The sequence below is a fragment of the Macaca thibetana genome, chromosome 6 (assembly GCF_024542745.1).
Source record: "Macaca thibetana thibetana isolate TM-01 chromosome 6, ASM2454274v1, whole genome shotgun sequence".
In the NCBI taxonomy this organism is placed as follows: Eukaryota; Metazoa; Chordata; class Mammalia; order Primates; family Cercopithecidae; genus Macaca; species Macaca thibetana.
In genome coordinates, this window is record NC_065583.1 from 97,410,930 (window position 1) to 97,426,461 (window position 15,532).

The following is a 15,532-nucleotide window of genomic DNA, read 5'->3' on the forward strand; positions in this document are numbered from 1 at the left end:
GTTGATTGGAATAGTTTCAGAAGGAATGGTACCAACTCCTCCTTGTACCTCTGGTAGAATTCAGCTGTGAATCCATCTGGTACTGGACTTTTTTTTGGTTGGTAGGCTATTAATTATTGCCTCAATTTCAGAGCCTGCTATTGGTCTATTCAGGGATTCAACTTCTTCCTGGTTTAGTCTTGGAATTGTGTAAGTGTCCAGGAAATTATCCATTTCTTCTAGATTTTCCAGTTTATTTGCGTAGATGTGTTTATAGTATTCTCTGATGGTAGTTTGTATTTCTGTGGGGTCGGTGGTGATATCCCCTTTATCATTTTTAGTTGCGTCGATTTGATTCTTCTCTCTTTTCTTCTTTATTAGTCTTGCTAGTGGTCTGTCAATTTTGTTGATCTTTTCAAAAAACCAACTCCTGGATTCATTGATTTTTTGGAGAGTTTTTTGTGTCTCTATCTCCTTCAGTTCTGCTCTGATCTTAGTTATTTCTAGCCTTCTGCTAGCTTTCGAATGTGTTTGCTCTTGCTTCTCTAGTTCTTTTAATTGTGATGTTAGAGTGTCAATTTTAGATCTTTCCTGCTTTCTCTTGTGGGCATTTAGTGCTATAAATTTCCCTCTACACACTGCTTTAAATGTGTCCCAGAGGTTCTGATATGTTGTATCTTTGTTCTCATTGGTTTCAAAGAACATCTTTATTTCTGCCTTCATTTCGTTATGTACCCAGTAGTCATTCAGGAGCAGGTTGTTCAGTTTCCATGTAGTTGAGCGGTTTTGATTGAGTTTCTTAGTCCTGAGTTCTAGTTTGATTGCACTGTGGTCTGAGAGACAGTTTGTTATAATTTCTGTTCTTGTACATTTGCTGAGGAGTGCTTTACTTCCAATTACGTGGTCGATTTTGGAGTAAGTACGATGTGGTGCTGAGAAGAATGTATATTCTGTTGATTTGGGGTGGAGAGTTCTATAGATATCTATTAGGTCTGCTTGCTGCAGAGATGAGTTCAATTCCTGATATCCTTGTTAACTTTCTGTCTCGTTGATCTGTCTAATGTTGACAGTGGAGTGTTGAAGTCTCCCATTATTATTGTATGGGAGTCTAAGTCTCTTTGTAAGTCTCTAAGGACTTGCTTTATGAATCTGGGTGCTCCTGTATTGGGTGCATATATATTTAGGATAGTTAGCTCTTCCTGTTGAATTGATCCCTTTACCATTATGTAATGGCCTTCTTTGTCTCTTTTGATCTTTGATGGTTTAAAGTCTGTTTTATCAGAGACTAGTATTGCAACCCCCGCTTTGTTTTGTTCTCCATTGGCTTGGTAAATCTTCCTCCATCCCTTTATTTTGAGCCTATGTATGTCTCTGCGTGTGAGATGGGTCTCCTGAATACAGCAGACTGATGAGTCTTGACTCTTTATCCAGTTTGCCAGTCTATGTCTTTTAATTGGAGCATTTAGTCCATTTACATTTAAGGTTAAGATTGTTATGTGTGAACTTGATCCTGCCATTATGATATTAACTGATTATTTTGCTCGTTAGTTGATGCAGTTTCTTCCTAGCCTCGATGGTCTTTACATTTTGGCATGTTTTTGCAATGGCTGGTACCGGTTGTTCCTTTCCATGTTTAGTGCTTCCTTCAGGGTCTCTTGTAAGGCAGGCCTAGTGGTGACAAAATCTCTAAGCATTTGCTTATCTGTAAAGGATTTTATTTCTCCTTCACTTATGAAACTTAGTTTGGCTGGATATGAAATTCTGGGTTTAAAATTCTTTTCTTTAAGAATGTTGAATATTGGCCCCCACTCTTTTCTGGCTTGGAGAGTTTCTCCCGAGAGATCTGCTGTTAGTCTGATGGGCTTCCCTTTGTGGGTAACCCGACCTTTCTCTCTGGCTGCCCTTAAGATTTTTTCCTTCATTTCAACTTTGGTGAATCTGGCAATTATGTGTCTTGGAGTTGCTCTTCTCGAGGAGTATCTTTGTGGCGTTCTCTGTATTTCCTGGATCTGAATGTTGGCCTGCCCTACTAGGTTGGGGAAGTTCTCCTGGATGATATCCTGAAGAGTGTTTTCCAACTTGGTTCCATTTTCCCCCTCACTTTCAGGCACCCCAATCAGACGTAGATTTGGTCTTTTTACATAATCGAATTATCTCTATTCTTAAGCTGTGATTGTCAACCAGAAACCAAAAGGGCTACTTTTTGAGAGCAAGTTATCACCTAAGGAAATTTAGACCAGGCTTTCTACAGTGAACTTAGAATGAGTGGGTGAACAACTCTGCTTTCTGGAGGGGATACTAATTAGAAGACAAAATGTCAAAAGAAAGGGCAAAATTGAGATTTTCAAATACTTTTTTCCTTGTTTCCTTTTAGAAGTAATTTAATGATCATCTTGCTTTAAGCAACTGTAATAACCCAAGATTTCAGAACTACCATTTGATACATTATAGGGTATCAGAAGACACATTACAAATCTGGAATAAAATTTTTTAAGATTAGGCACAGGACTATTTCTATTGTTCTGGTAGAAAGTTTTTCAGGAAACATTTATCGGGCCCCAGTAGTTGTCCAGATTGAGTGTGGTATTTTCAGGAATGCAAGGAACAGGGCAGGATAGGAACTTCATTTGTGGAGCTCACTTTCTGACAAGGTGAAAGGGGCTAAAGGCACATAAACAGACAATTTCCAAGTCTGTAATACAGTTAAAAACAACAACAACAAACAGTTATGGAAATGAAAGCAGATAGGGAGCTCAACTGGAAAAGCTTATAGGATGAGGAAAAGATGGTGAGTGGTGCATGCTCTCCAGCTACTGCGGTAGCTCCCACAGAATCCAGCATGGTTCTGTGCCAAAAGGGAATGATTTGTGAGTATCTGTGATTGATATTTGATTGAATTAGTCGTTGTTTCTTTTATGTTCAAAATCATGTTTGTTTTCTCTGTTGTCCAAAATTAGCAAGGGAAGTAGTATAATTTGCTCAATATTTTATATTTCATGTGATTTTGCATCAGATATAATAGTAGCATATCAAAGGTAAGTCCCGTTAGTCTTCCTAACTTTAGAAATCCTTGAATGAGATTAGGAAGTGATCACCATTTACATTTATTATATTTTGCATTTAACGAGCTTTAGCTATTAACTCTAATTTGCTTCTCATCATATTCATCAAAGACGAACTATTTAGAAACTAAAACATCTCTGTCAGTTAGAATTTTAATGAATTAAGATGAAATGAGACAGTGTTAATTGGCAGTTGTTGCTGCAGGGGAGGTTTCTCGATCTTGTAAGTGAAACCAATTCATCTTTCCATCAGGGTTAATTTGTTTGATTTAATTCTATGGATACACTGAATAGTTCCCCAAACTACTCATATTTATTTTCAGAATGGGAGAGTGGTTTAGTTCTGTTGGCCTTTCATCTGGATTCTGAATTTTATTTGAAATTTATTAAATTTAATGGTTAATAAATTGTTGGTTTTAAGCAGCATTTGTATTACTGACTAAACACACACACATGCCTGCACACACAAAGGAATAGCATTACTAAGGCATTTGTATTTCAAATGTCTAAAACTTTCCAGTATCTAATCATTTTTTACCAATTCTCTTCCTCTGTCCTTTCTGTCTTCCTTAGACATAAATGAATGCGAAGTTGAGCCTTGCAAAAATGGTGGAATATGTACAGATCTTGTTGCCAACTATTCCTGTGAGTGCCCAGGCGAATTTATGGGAAGAAATTGTCAATACAGTAAGTATTCACGTGTGTGTGTGTGTGTGTATGCACACACACATATATGTATGCATATACATTTTTATGTACATCATCTACATTTATTTTGAAATTTGGGCCAAAATCAATATTATTTGCTTTCAGAGTGCATAATCCATTGAAATGGTACTTTTCATATTTGTGGTATGTTATTAATGCATACATATTCTCTAGGATGTCTCACTTAGTGCACCATATGCATAGAAGTGGTATCTTGTGACCTGAAAAGAATGACAACATTGCCTCAGATACTCAAGTTACATGGATCCCATTTTGGTTTATGATTATGTATACGACCAAAATTTCTACCACCAGAGTGACACTTTGGTTCTGAGAGTAAATTCAGGGTGTTGAAACCAGATAGGGCACGCTGGCTCATGCCTGTAATCCCAGCACTTTTAGAGGCCTCAGCGGTAGGAGCCCAGGAGCTCAAGACCATGCTGGGCAACACAGTGAGACCCCATCTCTAAAAAAATGAAATAAAAATAAAATAAGTCAGTTAGCCTCTATTATAAATAAAAGGTAAAAATAAAGGAGGATGCATTTGGGCTGTCCCACACACCAGCAAAAATGTTGCACACTATTTATTTGTCTTATTGGAAGCTGAAGAAAGTAGGGACTTGAAATGATGCATCAAATGACAGAGCAGTTATTTGCCTTAAGTGTTTACAAAGAGGCAGAAGGCACCACTGGCCTAAAAAAAAAAAAAAAAAAAAAAGGCTGGGAAAAAGTAGTAACGGGACTAAAGTCAATCGGATGGGGCCTAAGTGGGCCCAAACACATGTTCATAAGAATACTAATGATATAGCCTTATAATTATTGGACAGTTAGGGGAAAGTTCATACTGCTACTGCTTTAATGTATATTGTATGATCTGAGCACCACAACATCATTACGCACATTCAGAATGTAGATGCAGATGAGACTTCAGATAAAGAAACTGAGACTCATGTGATGTTGTTTGCCCAAGCTTTCACAGATATTTAGTGACAGAAGTAATGCTACAGATTTGTGATTCCCCATCCTCACTCAGTGTATTTTCCTCAAGATTGAGATACCTCTTTAAATAGAGAGGTATAATGTAAATGTGAATACATGACACGTCCATTCTTTATCACAGACACACACACATACCACATAGTTCTTTCTCTTCAGCCATAGTAAGAAATTTATTTCCCATTTTCTTTTTCTTTCTTTCTCTTCAGCCATGGTCTTTATAAAATAAAATAGGAAATATTGTTGAATAATTTGATATATAAATATATATAAATAAAATAATGATATAAAATGGGATACTCATTACTGTAGTCCTGACAAACTGCACAAAAATAATTAAACTCTGACTATCATAGAGAAATCTTGAATTGGAAAAAAAAAAAAAAAAAAAAAAAAAAACTTGCTAAACTTAAAGTAATTGAGGAAGGACATTGACCTGAGTTGATGAAGAAAGGTACAGGGCACAGAAGGATGGAAAGGGAAGGCTGAGTAAGTAGGTTGACCATGCAACCAAATAGACCAATAGTAATCCAACCAACTAACCTAGAAACCTTCCCATAAAGCATTTAACTAACCACCCACCAAGTTAACTCAAGCTCAGGTTCAGCTCCTCTTTGGCCTGTCCCAGGCACAGCACTTGCATCCATTTTTGTTTCATGGAACTTGAAGATGGCTGCTCAGTCAACACTGGAAGTTGTGCTAAAGAGCACCTCCAACATGTCTGTCAGTGAACATCTTATTAATATCATGATGAACAAAAAAACTGATGTCACTGACTATTTCACCTTCATTCAGCAAAAATAGAGAATTAGTACCTGAATAGAGAACCTTCCAGGAAGGAACTTTAGCATAGTTTAAAACAATACCTGGATTACAGCATTTCTAGGAAGGGTAAGGCCACCTCTGACCCATAGGAGGCCTGATTAGGGGAACAAGTGTGGGGGAGAAACCTTCCCATTTTCCTAAAGGAGGATTGAATGGGGGACATATCATAAGAACCCTGCCTAGGAATGAGTTTCACTGTGCAGTGAGGAACGAGCCTAAGAAGTGACACCTGAGGGTGTAGATGTCCTAGAAGAGGAGACCTAGAATGTGGAACTCTAGGGCATGGAGGAATTGGGAAACGGGTTGAGTGGATAGGCTGGGGATGAGGGGTTTATGAGACAGACAGTAAGGCTATGAAAGAGGGAGAAATGCTCCTGCCTGTCATTAGTTTGTGCCTTGTGTCTTCCAACCAGTTTTTCATGTTGTGTTTAATGAAAACTTTTACTTTTCTGTGAATTAGCTTTATATCTATATAATATTTATATTTAAATTCAGGCATCTCTTTGAAGATGCGTGTGATAGTGGCATGCCTCCCTTCAACTGTCATATGATCTGACATTCTAGCATTTCCTCTATTCTCTGTGCCCTGACAAGGAGATCAGAAAGAGTCACTTAGGGAGTTCTGTAAAATATATTCCTATCGGGTGTTTGCTTTTATTATATTAAATTTTAAAGACATATAACAAATTAAGGTTCTTTATTCTGCCTATTGTCTAGGTTTCTTAGGATATGGCTCTACTTTTTTCTGTAGTCTCTTAGAGTTTTTAGAAAATTTAGAGTAAAAAGGGACATTCTGACACACTGATGATTTATGCACATTGAGAACTTAGAGAATTCACTTACTGTGGGGTATATAGAAGCACATACAGGTTACAGGTGGTACCAGCTCTAAGCTGCTTGAAGGTAAGACCTTGGAAGTTGTTGACAATACATAGACGATAACTCCTGTGCTGGCGTCTACCCTGGAATATGATTGATAACCTTTCTTCTGGACTTTGTATCTTACATGTCCCAGAGGGTGGCCTTTCCCTCATTTTTTACCAGACTTTCAATTTTAAACTGTATATTAAGGTTGCCTTTGCCAATATAATTAAATGAAATATTTTCAAAACTATTGTCATACCACATTTCAAAAACTCAAATATATTTATTTTAAGTTAAGCAATTAAAAGCAAGATGTTTTTGTTGAGATAGTACCTTAATAAATATTACAAAAATAACTGTGAATTATTTACTATAATGTATGTCTTTAATTAATTTAGCTATTAAGCACTTTTACTTTGTAAGGAACAAATTTATATCTAACTCCATTATGACCTGTTGCAAAATTATGTGGTAAAAATTATTATGCAAATTAATTACCTATTGAACATTTTCAGTAACAATGAAATTATTTCACATTAATAATGAACCTTTTAATACTAGGCAAAAAAAGTTTCCTGTACTTTTCAAGTGATTATCTTCTAATTATAGGGGAGTTAAGTCAATAATACATATTTCTGATTTAAATAATTTCAGTTTAGACTTCTAGATGTGATTCATACAACGTATTTACTTTGGAAGATCTCACTTATTTTTTAGTTTTATTATTTATTTATTACCAGGTTTGGTTAAGTTTTATTATTGTTATATTTTACATGAAATTACGTTTGATATGTGAAAATCATTTAGATGTTCCTGTAGTATCTATCACAGTATTAACAGCAATTCTTCTAATTAAAGTCCTAATTTAATTCCCTTGTTCATTTTATTTATTTATTTATTTATTTATTTATTTATTTATTTATTTATTTTGAGATGGAGTCTCTCTCTGTTGCCCAGGCTGGAGTGTAGTGGCACGATCTCAGTTCACTGCCTCGCGAGTTCAAGCGATTCTCCTGCCTCAGCCTCCCGAGTAGCTGGCACTACAGGCACGCACCGCCACGCCTGGCTTTTTTGTATTTTTAATAGAGATAGGGTTTCACCACTTTGGTCTGGTCTCAAACTCCTGACCTCAAATGATCCACTCACCTCGGCCTTCCAAAGTACTGCAATTACAGGCATGAGCCACCGTGCGCGGCCCCTCGTTCCTTTTCAATGTGATAAGCTCAAGTGTTCTGACAGTTACTTCCATAAACAGCTTGAAAAGAAAATGATGATGAATTGGAATGAGAAAACTGTTCTCATAAGAACAGATAAGTTTTGTCATATAAGTTTAACTGAACATGATGTTTAAACTAGATTAAGTGCAATGAAAAATAATAACACTCTAGTTAACTAATCTAAAAATAACTAGGATTGTTCTCATTTATTAGACTATGTGGCCCACAATACCTGTATACATTTCCCTCCTGGGTGTTTAAATATGACATTATTATATTTCAGGAATGGCACTCAAATTCATTTTTGTCACTGGCACTACTTTGGGAAAGTAAGATAGTTTTCAAGGGAGCTCTTATAATGCAACATCCACAAACAATTATGACAAACAAACAAACAATGACTTGGGTGATCTCAGAGGTTTTTACTAAAAATTAAAACTAAAATCTTCTAGTAAGGACTAAGTGATGTTTCCAAATATCATAATTACCCAGTTTTTGCAAATTTAATAAAATAATCTAGATAATTATATAGTCATTGAAGAATTCTGTGATATTATAAGGATATTAAAATAATACCTATGAATATATTTTGAAAGTGGTAAATTAATATTTTCTTAACTTCATTATTTGAGCAGCTTTAACTCTTTTAGCCATCATATAAATTAACTAGTATTTCCAAGCACATAAACATAGACAACATATACTGTGTGTGTGTGTATATATATAATATATATAAATAAAAAATATAGTTTTTATATATATATAATTATATGTATTGTTTTTTCTTTTTTTTAAGACAGAGTCTCATTCTGTCTCCCAGGTAGCTAGAGTGCAGTGGCGCAATCTCGGCTCGCTGCAACCTCCACCTCCCAGGTTCAAGCAATTCTCTTGCCTCAGCCTCCCAAGTAGCTGGGATTACAGGTGCCTGCCACCATGCCCAGCTAATTTTTTTGTATTTTTGATAGAGATGGGGTTCCACCACATTGGCCAGGCTGGTCTCAAACTCTGGACCTCAGGAGATCTGCCCTCCTTAACTTCCCAAAGTGCTGGGATTACAAGTGTAAGCCACGATGCCCGGCCCCTATATTCTTTATTTTGATATCAATATGTACCACCAAGTATATTTGTTTAAGTACAGACTTATTCACTGAAAATTTCTAACACATTGTATAGATAAATACATGATGAGATTTGTATTTTTAAGCTCAGTATTTAATTATTGCTTTTTAAAAGACAAATTTGTAAATAACAGGCAAATCGTTTTTGTTTACTAAACTATATCTTTTCACCAATTCATATATGTTGACTTTACTATGTGTCAATCACCTTCCTAAGTACTTTAAATATTGATTTTTTAATCCTCTCAGCACTTTTTGTAGTAGGTACTCTTTATTACTGATTCCATTTTACAGAGCAGACTGAGCTATTGAGTAAGTAAATAATTTGCATAAGTTGACCTGGCTAGTAAACTTCAGAACCCGGCCTTAATCCCAGGCATTGTGGTTGCAGAGCCTGCAGCCCTAAGCGTGATATGATCCTGTCTCTTGTAGGGTAAAGGGATGCTGTTATTAAATGCTACACATTAAAAACACTTACACTTGATGAGTGGCCTTGGCAGGTGACAACAGCGTAAGAGGAAAGAGTGCAGGCTTTGCATTCAAATAGAACTGGAAGTTTAAATATTTTCTGTTTGTAACTATATGTCCTGACAAGTACATTGCCCCTTCTGAACCTCAGATTTTTTATCTGCAAATGGAATTGATACTATCTTTTGATGTATATATATTGATGGGCAGATTAAAATTCATAGCATATGTAAAATACCTAATAAAACACCTAGGTCAATAAATGTTATAAATAAGGAAATAACTGCATAAATGTATACACATAGGATTTTTTTTAGTTATTTGAAAAAATAATACCTGTGTATCTCACCTTTTCTTTTGTCATAATGTTGTGTGATTTTAAGTTTTATTATTTATGCAAACAACTTGTCCTTCATTAGTAAATTAGTGTATGTCCTTGAGAACAAGCAGTGTAGATGTTAGGTATAATGCCTGCATACCATGTTTTACAGATACATAAATTTAAGAATTCCTGTGGCATTAATATAAGTTTAAATACATATTCTTTACCCAAAATCATTAGAGGAGATAGTTGCTGTGTTTTTTTATAAAAGGCTATCATAACATATGAACCACAAACACCCAATTTGATTTATCTCTTTGTATGTTTGCAATTATTGTAAGATGTCACTGTTATTTGATCAGGTATCTTAGTGAATGACAAGCAAATGAATGTTTGCAGTAATTTTAGTGAATGACAAGAGGAGAATGAATAATTCCAGTATTTTCTAAAAAAGTGGTCAGAGATTATAGTTTTATATTATATAGCACGAAAATCCTACTCTTTCCTATCCAGATGTGACAAGACAAAAGGAAAACATAGAGAAATTCTGAAGTAAATTATTTTTTTAAAAGGGTCTATAAGGAAGTGAAAATTAGAATGAAAGCACACATAAGTTTTATGAGAAAACTGCCTAAGTCTGATGTTACAATATAGTGAATGTATTCAATTATATGATCAAATAAACTAGCCACAAATATTTACTGAGCTTTTCTTAGCATAACTGTGTATAAGGTTATAAGAACATACATGAATAAACTCATTCATTCAACAAATTGTATCACCCTCTAAAGCCAGGATAACAATGGTAATTGAAATGAATTTGGTTTCTACTCTCATAGCATATACAGAATAATGACAGAGAAAAAAAGAAGTATGTATTTAATAATAAGACATGGTAAGTGCCATGAGGGCAAAAAAGAGGGAGCCTATGACAGGGAAGCCTTTTCTGTTTGGGGGATTTAGGAAAGTGACATTAAAGCTAAGACCTTAAGAATGTGTAGTATGTACTCAAATAGAAAGAGGAGGGGGTGGTGGAGATGAGAATTTTATAAAGAGAATGATAAATAAACAGATCCTTTGAGAATCCTCAGTAATAAACAGATCCTTTGTTTATCCTCAAGAATAAACAGATCCTTTGTCTTTAAGAATCTTAATGTTTAGTGGATGAGTTAAGAGTGTTATTTAACCAACATGTGATAGCACCTTTAGTACATCTTATCTTTTAGGCCTTAACAATAGAGTCATGAAATTTCAATTGGGGTTGTGATCTATCCATGCTAAACCATGTTTATATACTAAAAATTCATCTTATAAATATGTTTTTGTGCAACCATGAGGGATAAACATCAGAATATATTTTAACTTGTAAATGTAACAAGAAATCAAAGAGAAACTAAGAAAAATAAATATTTAATTTTAATCTTATAGTATTTCCTATAACAAATATCTGCTCTGTTGTAGAAATTTGAACAGGGTACTTTGGTAATGATTTTTGTCTTTGAAAGCATTGGCTAATTTAACTTAAGATTGTTCTACTTTGCTTGAAATACATAAAATAAAAATTAATCCAGAACTCCAGTGGGACAGGAGAAGGACAGTTTGCCTCAGGCTGGTACCTTTTGTGAACATTAAAAATAAATAAATAAAGGAGTTGACTATGGGTAAATCTGAGGAGCATAACATTTAAAATCTACCTATAAACATATGGGATACATTTACAAATAACTGTAACCATATATACTTGAATACATACAATTATTTTAACTTAATTTCTCACTTCTTTTAAAACATGCTTTTGTGAGTTAAAAAGAAAATCCAGAACACTGCAAGTATATCAATAAAGAAAGAAATGATTTCAATGTTATTACAGGATGAAGTTTTTGAAACAATAAACACAAAAAAATTGACTCAATAACGAAAGCAAATTGGATTTTTTGTGTCTGACATGGAAGTTCTGTCTTCAGTCAGGTGCCTCTGGGTATATTTTCCAAATGTTACACAACAGTTTTGTACAGAATTATCACACTTTGAAGGTTCACCTACTGTACCTTAAAGCGATAATGTAGTAAAGAAAAGACAAACAAGTATCTGCAAAATGCTCAAATAGACCATGTAGGACTTGTTAAATACTTCCAACAAATTGAATCATATTCTCATTACCTGGCAGTTTTGTATTTAATTGCAAATAATTACTGAAACATTCAGTAAGACCTTTTTGTTTTCAAATTATTTCAACGTTCCCCTTATGTGCTAAACTGTATATGTCCAGGGATTATAATTTAGTTTTGTATTTATTCTCCAGGCTAAAACTTGCTCTTATATTTTCCAGTTCAAAGACAAAGAAAGATGAAGTACTCAGACATCAAGGGAGTTTGAGAACAGCATAACTTGATTTAGTTCTCATAAAATTTAGAACTGTAGTGGATGATTGAAACATATTGCATTTTTCTCAAACTGAAAATATCACTCTTTTCAGCTATCACTCCACCCCTCACCCTTACAAAAAGAGCAGAGGGAGAACCCAAATAAAATATATACAAAACAAAAAACCTCTCTGTTAGGAAACTACCAGTAAAGAAGTCATCCTGGGACTAGGAAGTTGGAACATTGCTAAAATGTAATTTGTGGGCCAGACAATATCTTCTACATGTTAATGCAGCATTCTTGGGTACTTAGGTGAAATTTGGGGCCTGACTGTCAGAGTGAGGCTCAATTGGTTATTTCACAATGGGGAAATTATAGCACAAACCACCGGGATTTCCGCTTTTATCACACTGCTAAACAGCAGAGATAAACTTTCTCAGAAGAGAAGAAAGAATATAGATGGTTCCTGATCTTTCACCAAATGTGCACAATTTTTCAAATGATGGCATGATTTCCTGAGCTCTCAAGGGTTTCAAATGGTTGCAATAAAACTTGACTGGCAACTATGGAGCTGAGTTTGGCAGTGACAGCAACAGCTAGTGTGGCCCTAGCCGCAGTTTTCAACTGAATCAGCATCCTTGGAAGTGATGGTTTCCAGCAGCATGTAAGACATAAAGCCAAATACATGTTTTGAGTTCCCATCTTCAAAGCAATCTTCTTCAACTGAAGAATGAGGGCACAGCAACCTTTTGCACTGCTTAGGCATATGGAATTTTAGGTGCAATTGGGATATCCTGATAAGATAGTACAGCTAGTTATCAAAAATGCAGATCGTAGTTAAGGGAAGGATTGTTAACAAAGATTCAGATTTATGGATCAGATGAGAATGATAAAGTGATAAGATTAGATAGCATTGCAAAGGGAGAAAGTAAGAGAGTAAAAAGTATAAATGGCTAAGGAGAAAATTTAAATCAGGTAAAATAAGTTCTATTTGCAAAGGTACAAAAAAATAAAATAAAAGGATAATCCAAGAAACAGAAGAGGAATACAGACTTAGAGCAAGGAAAAGAGTGTTTCCATAATAGAAACTGGTCAAGAAAATATAGGCCTAAGAAAAGATACTTTTAATGTGGAGGCTAAAACCATTAATGGCCCTTACATAATTGTGTGGGTGTACAGAAGAATGCCAGATTGCAAGTGTTCCAGAATGAGCAGGTGCTGAGTAGAAAATAATAGCCACAGGCTGCTCCTCCCAGGTTATGGTGAACTCTACTTTAAGCATATCTTAAACCCCAGAGAACCATTAAGGTGACTAAAGACCTAAAAATAAATTTCATAATAGTTACCTTAATAGCTTTATCTGGTCAATAACACACGTTCTTTTTAGAGCTCCAAAGGGAATGGAAACATAAAGTATCCAACTTAAAAATAAATTGAACTTGAGGAATATGGTTCTATAAAAAGAAGGAGAGCCAGAGCAAAGTCAGTAAATCCAATACTAAAATTCAAGGAAAACAGGAGCAGGGACAGAAAATAAACTATTCTGACAAGAAAAATGGATAGAACTATAGTTATATAAGGAAGCCTATAAATACTCAGCACTATTATCTAACTACGAAACACTGAAAAATTGAAACCGCAGCTCTTAGCTCTGAAAAATCCAGAGATATTTGTGGTGGTTTGGTGAAAAGAAAATCCGCTTTATATTTTCTCTGGTACACTTGGGCAGACACAAAAGTTTGTAAACATCCCTGAAATGACAATTTGATATATAAATGTTGCCTCATACTCATTTAACAGTAACTTAATAATGCTATTTCCTTTTCCAATAGAATTATTTCTGGATTCTACCACTGTTAATAGTTTTCAGAACCTTAGCACTTTCCTACAAGGATTAATATAAGGGCATTCTCAGTCCCACTCTGTAAGTGCTTAATGCAAGGTTATTAACCCTAGGTAAGGACCACAAACGATAGGTAGACAGAAGTGTCCTTTGATGAGAAAACAAAAATCATCTGTTTATTTGTATTAATAGATGACTGAAATTTAAAATTTTCATCAATTACAAATATAGGCAACAACCAATCATAGTGTTAGCAGTACCTATGATTTTTGTCACTAATAGAAATCACAGATATTTTCATTTCACATAATACGTCACAAATGTAAAATATCACTGACATTTTTCACTAATATGAAACTATAGATCTGCTACTACTTATTTAATGTATTAATAGATCAGCATATACACTGATAAGTCACATATTTTTAAATATTTTGATGATTGCCTTCAATTTCTTTGTATTTCATTTTATATGTTTGAAGGCATTATTCTGAGAAGGGTCTTTAGGCTTCACCAGACTGACAAAAAGGTCCATACTATAAAAAAGGTTTAGGCCGGGCGCGGTGGCTCAAGCCTGTAATCCCAGCACTTTGGGAGGCCGAGATGGGCGGATCACGAGGTCAGGAGATGGAGACCATCCTGGCTAACCCAGTGAAACCCCGTCTCTACTAAAAATACAAGAAAATTAGCCGGGTGAGGTGGCGGGCACCTGTAGTCCCAGCTACTTGGGAGGCTGAGGCAGGAGAATGGCGTGAAACCGGCGGGGCGGAGCTTGCAGTTAGCCGAGATCGCGCCACTGCACTCCAGCCTGGGGCACAGCAAGACTCCGTCTCAAAAAAAAAAAAGGTTTAGAAACCTGAGTTAATGGTTTATCTGTTTCAAAAGACATTTTCTCCCAAAATAATGTGGGTGAAGCTTTTGGAGATAAAAGCTGTCAATGAGTCATTTTCATTGAATGTCCAGTCCTGGCCTTTCTGCTGAATTTTGTTCTCTAGCTCCATGATAAAAACATGTAAGTCAAATAGCAGATGATGAAATTGTAAGCAATATTTTTGTCATTGTATTCACAGAGGTCTTACTAGCAGGGTTGAACTTTTATTGAATTCATTCCTGCTTCTCCTTAACTGTGCAGATTTAGACACTTAGTAACCTAGAGAGAGATGATGTATTCTAAATTACCTGCCCTGTGGACACTAACCCACATTTAAAAGACAAAGGAAAAGAGGTAAACTAAAGAGCAACCACCACCTCTTCATCCCCACATCCTCTTCCCCATCACCTGCTGCTCAGGGGCTGCTATCTGAAATTGAGCATATTCAACTGAACCTTTTCAGTCTCCTTAAAACTGATTAGTATCCATGTAAAATTTCATAATCAATTTAGTTATTTGGTTTTCCAATACCTTATACACCGTCACTTTAGAATAATGCAGCTGGTATAAGAGTTCACCAAAACACACCAGTTGTTCAGAATCATAGGATTATGTATAAAGTAATGGGGATCACTCAGTACTTGGGGCAGGGGGAGGGAGAAAGTCTGCCTGTTAACTTAGTGAAATTTCTAGTTAATGTGAACATCAGTTTCAAAGCATCAAGGTACTGTCAGTAAACACATTCTTAATTATGTTTTTTAATTTAGTTCCTTTCTTGTATCAGAGTGCACTCACACCTAGAGTTATTTAAGGAAGTGTATGTTTCACGGACATATATGACACTATCATCTACTTGACCTTCTTTGTTTAAGGAAGTTAAGCTTTCACAGACTTC

At 35.3% G+C, this 15,532-nt stretch overlaps 1 protein-coding gene across 1 annotated transcript in view; it reads left to right on the forward strand.

Annotated features, from left to right (window-relative positions):
• The window catches only part of EDIL3 (EGF like repeats and discoidin domains 3), a 456,634-nt gene that overhangs the window by 260,237 nt on the left and 180,865 nt on the right, over positions 1-15,532 (forward strand). Inside the window, exon 5 of the mRNA XM_050795163.1 lies at positions 3,615-3,728. Coding sequence (XP_050651120.1) covers positions 3,615-3,728 — 114 coding nt within the window. The remainder of the gene's footprint in view (positions 1-3,614; positions 3,729-15,532) is intronic.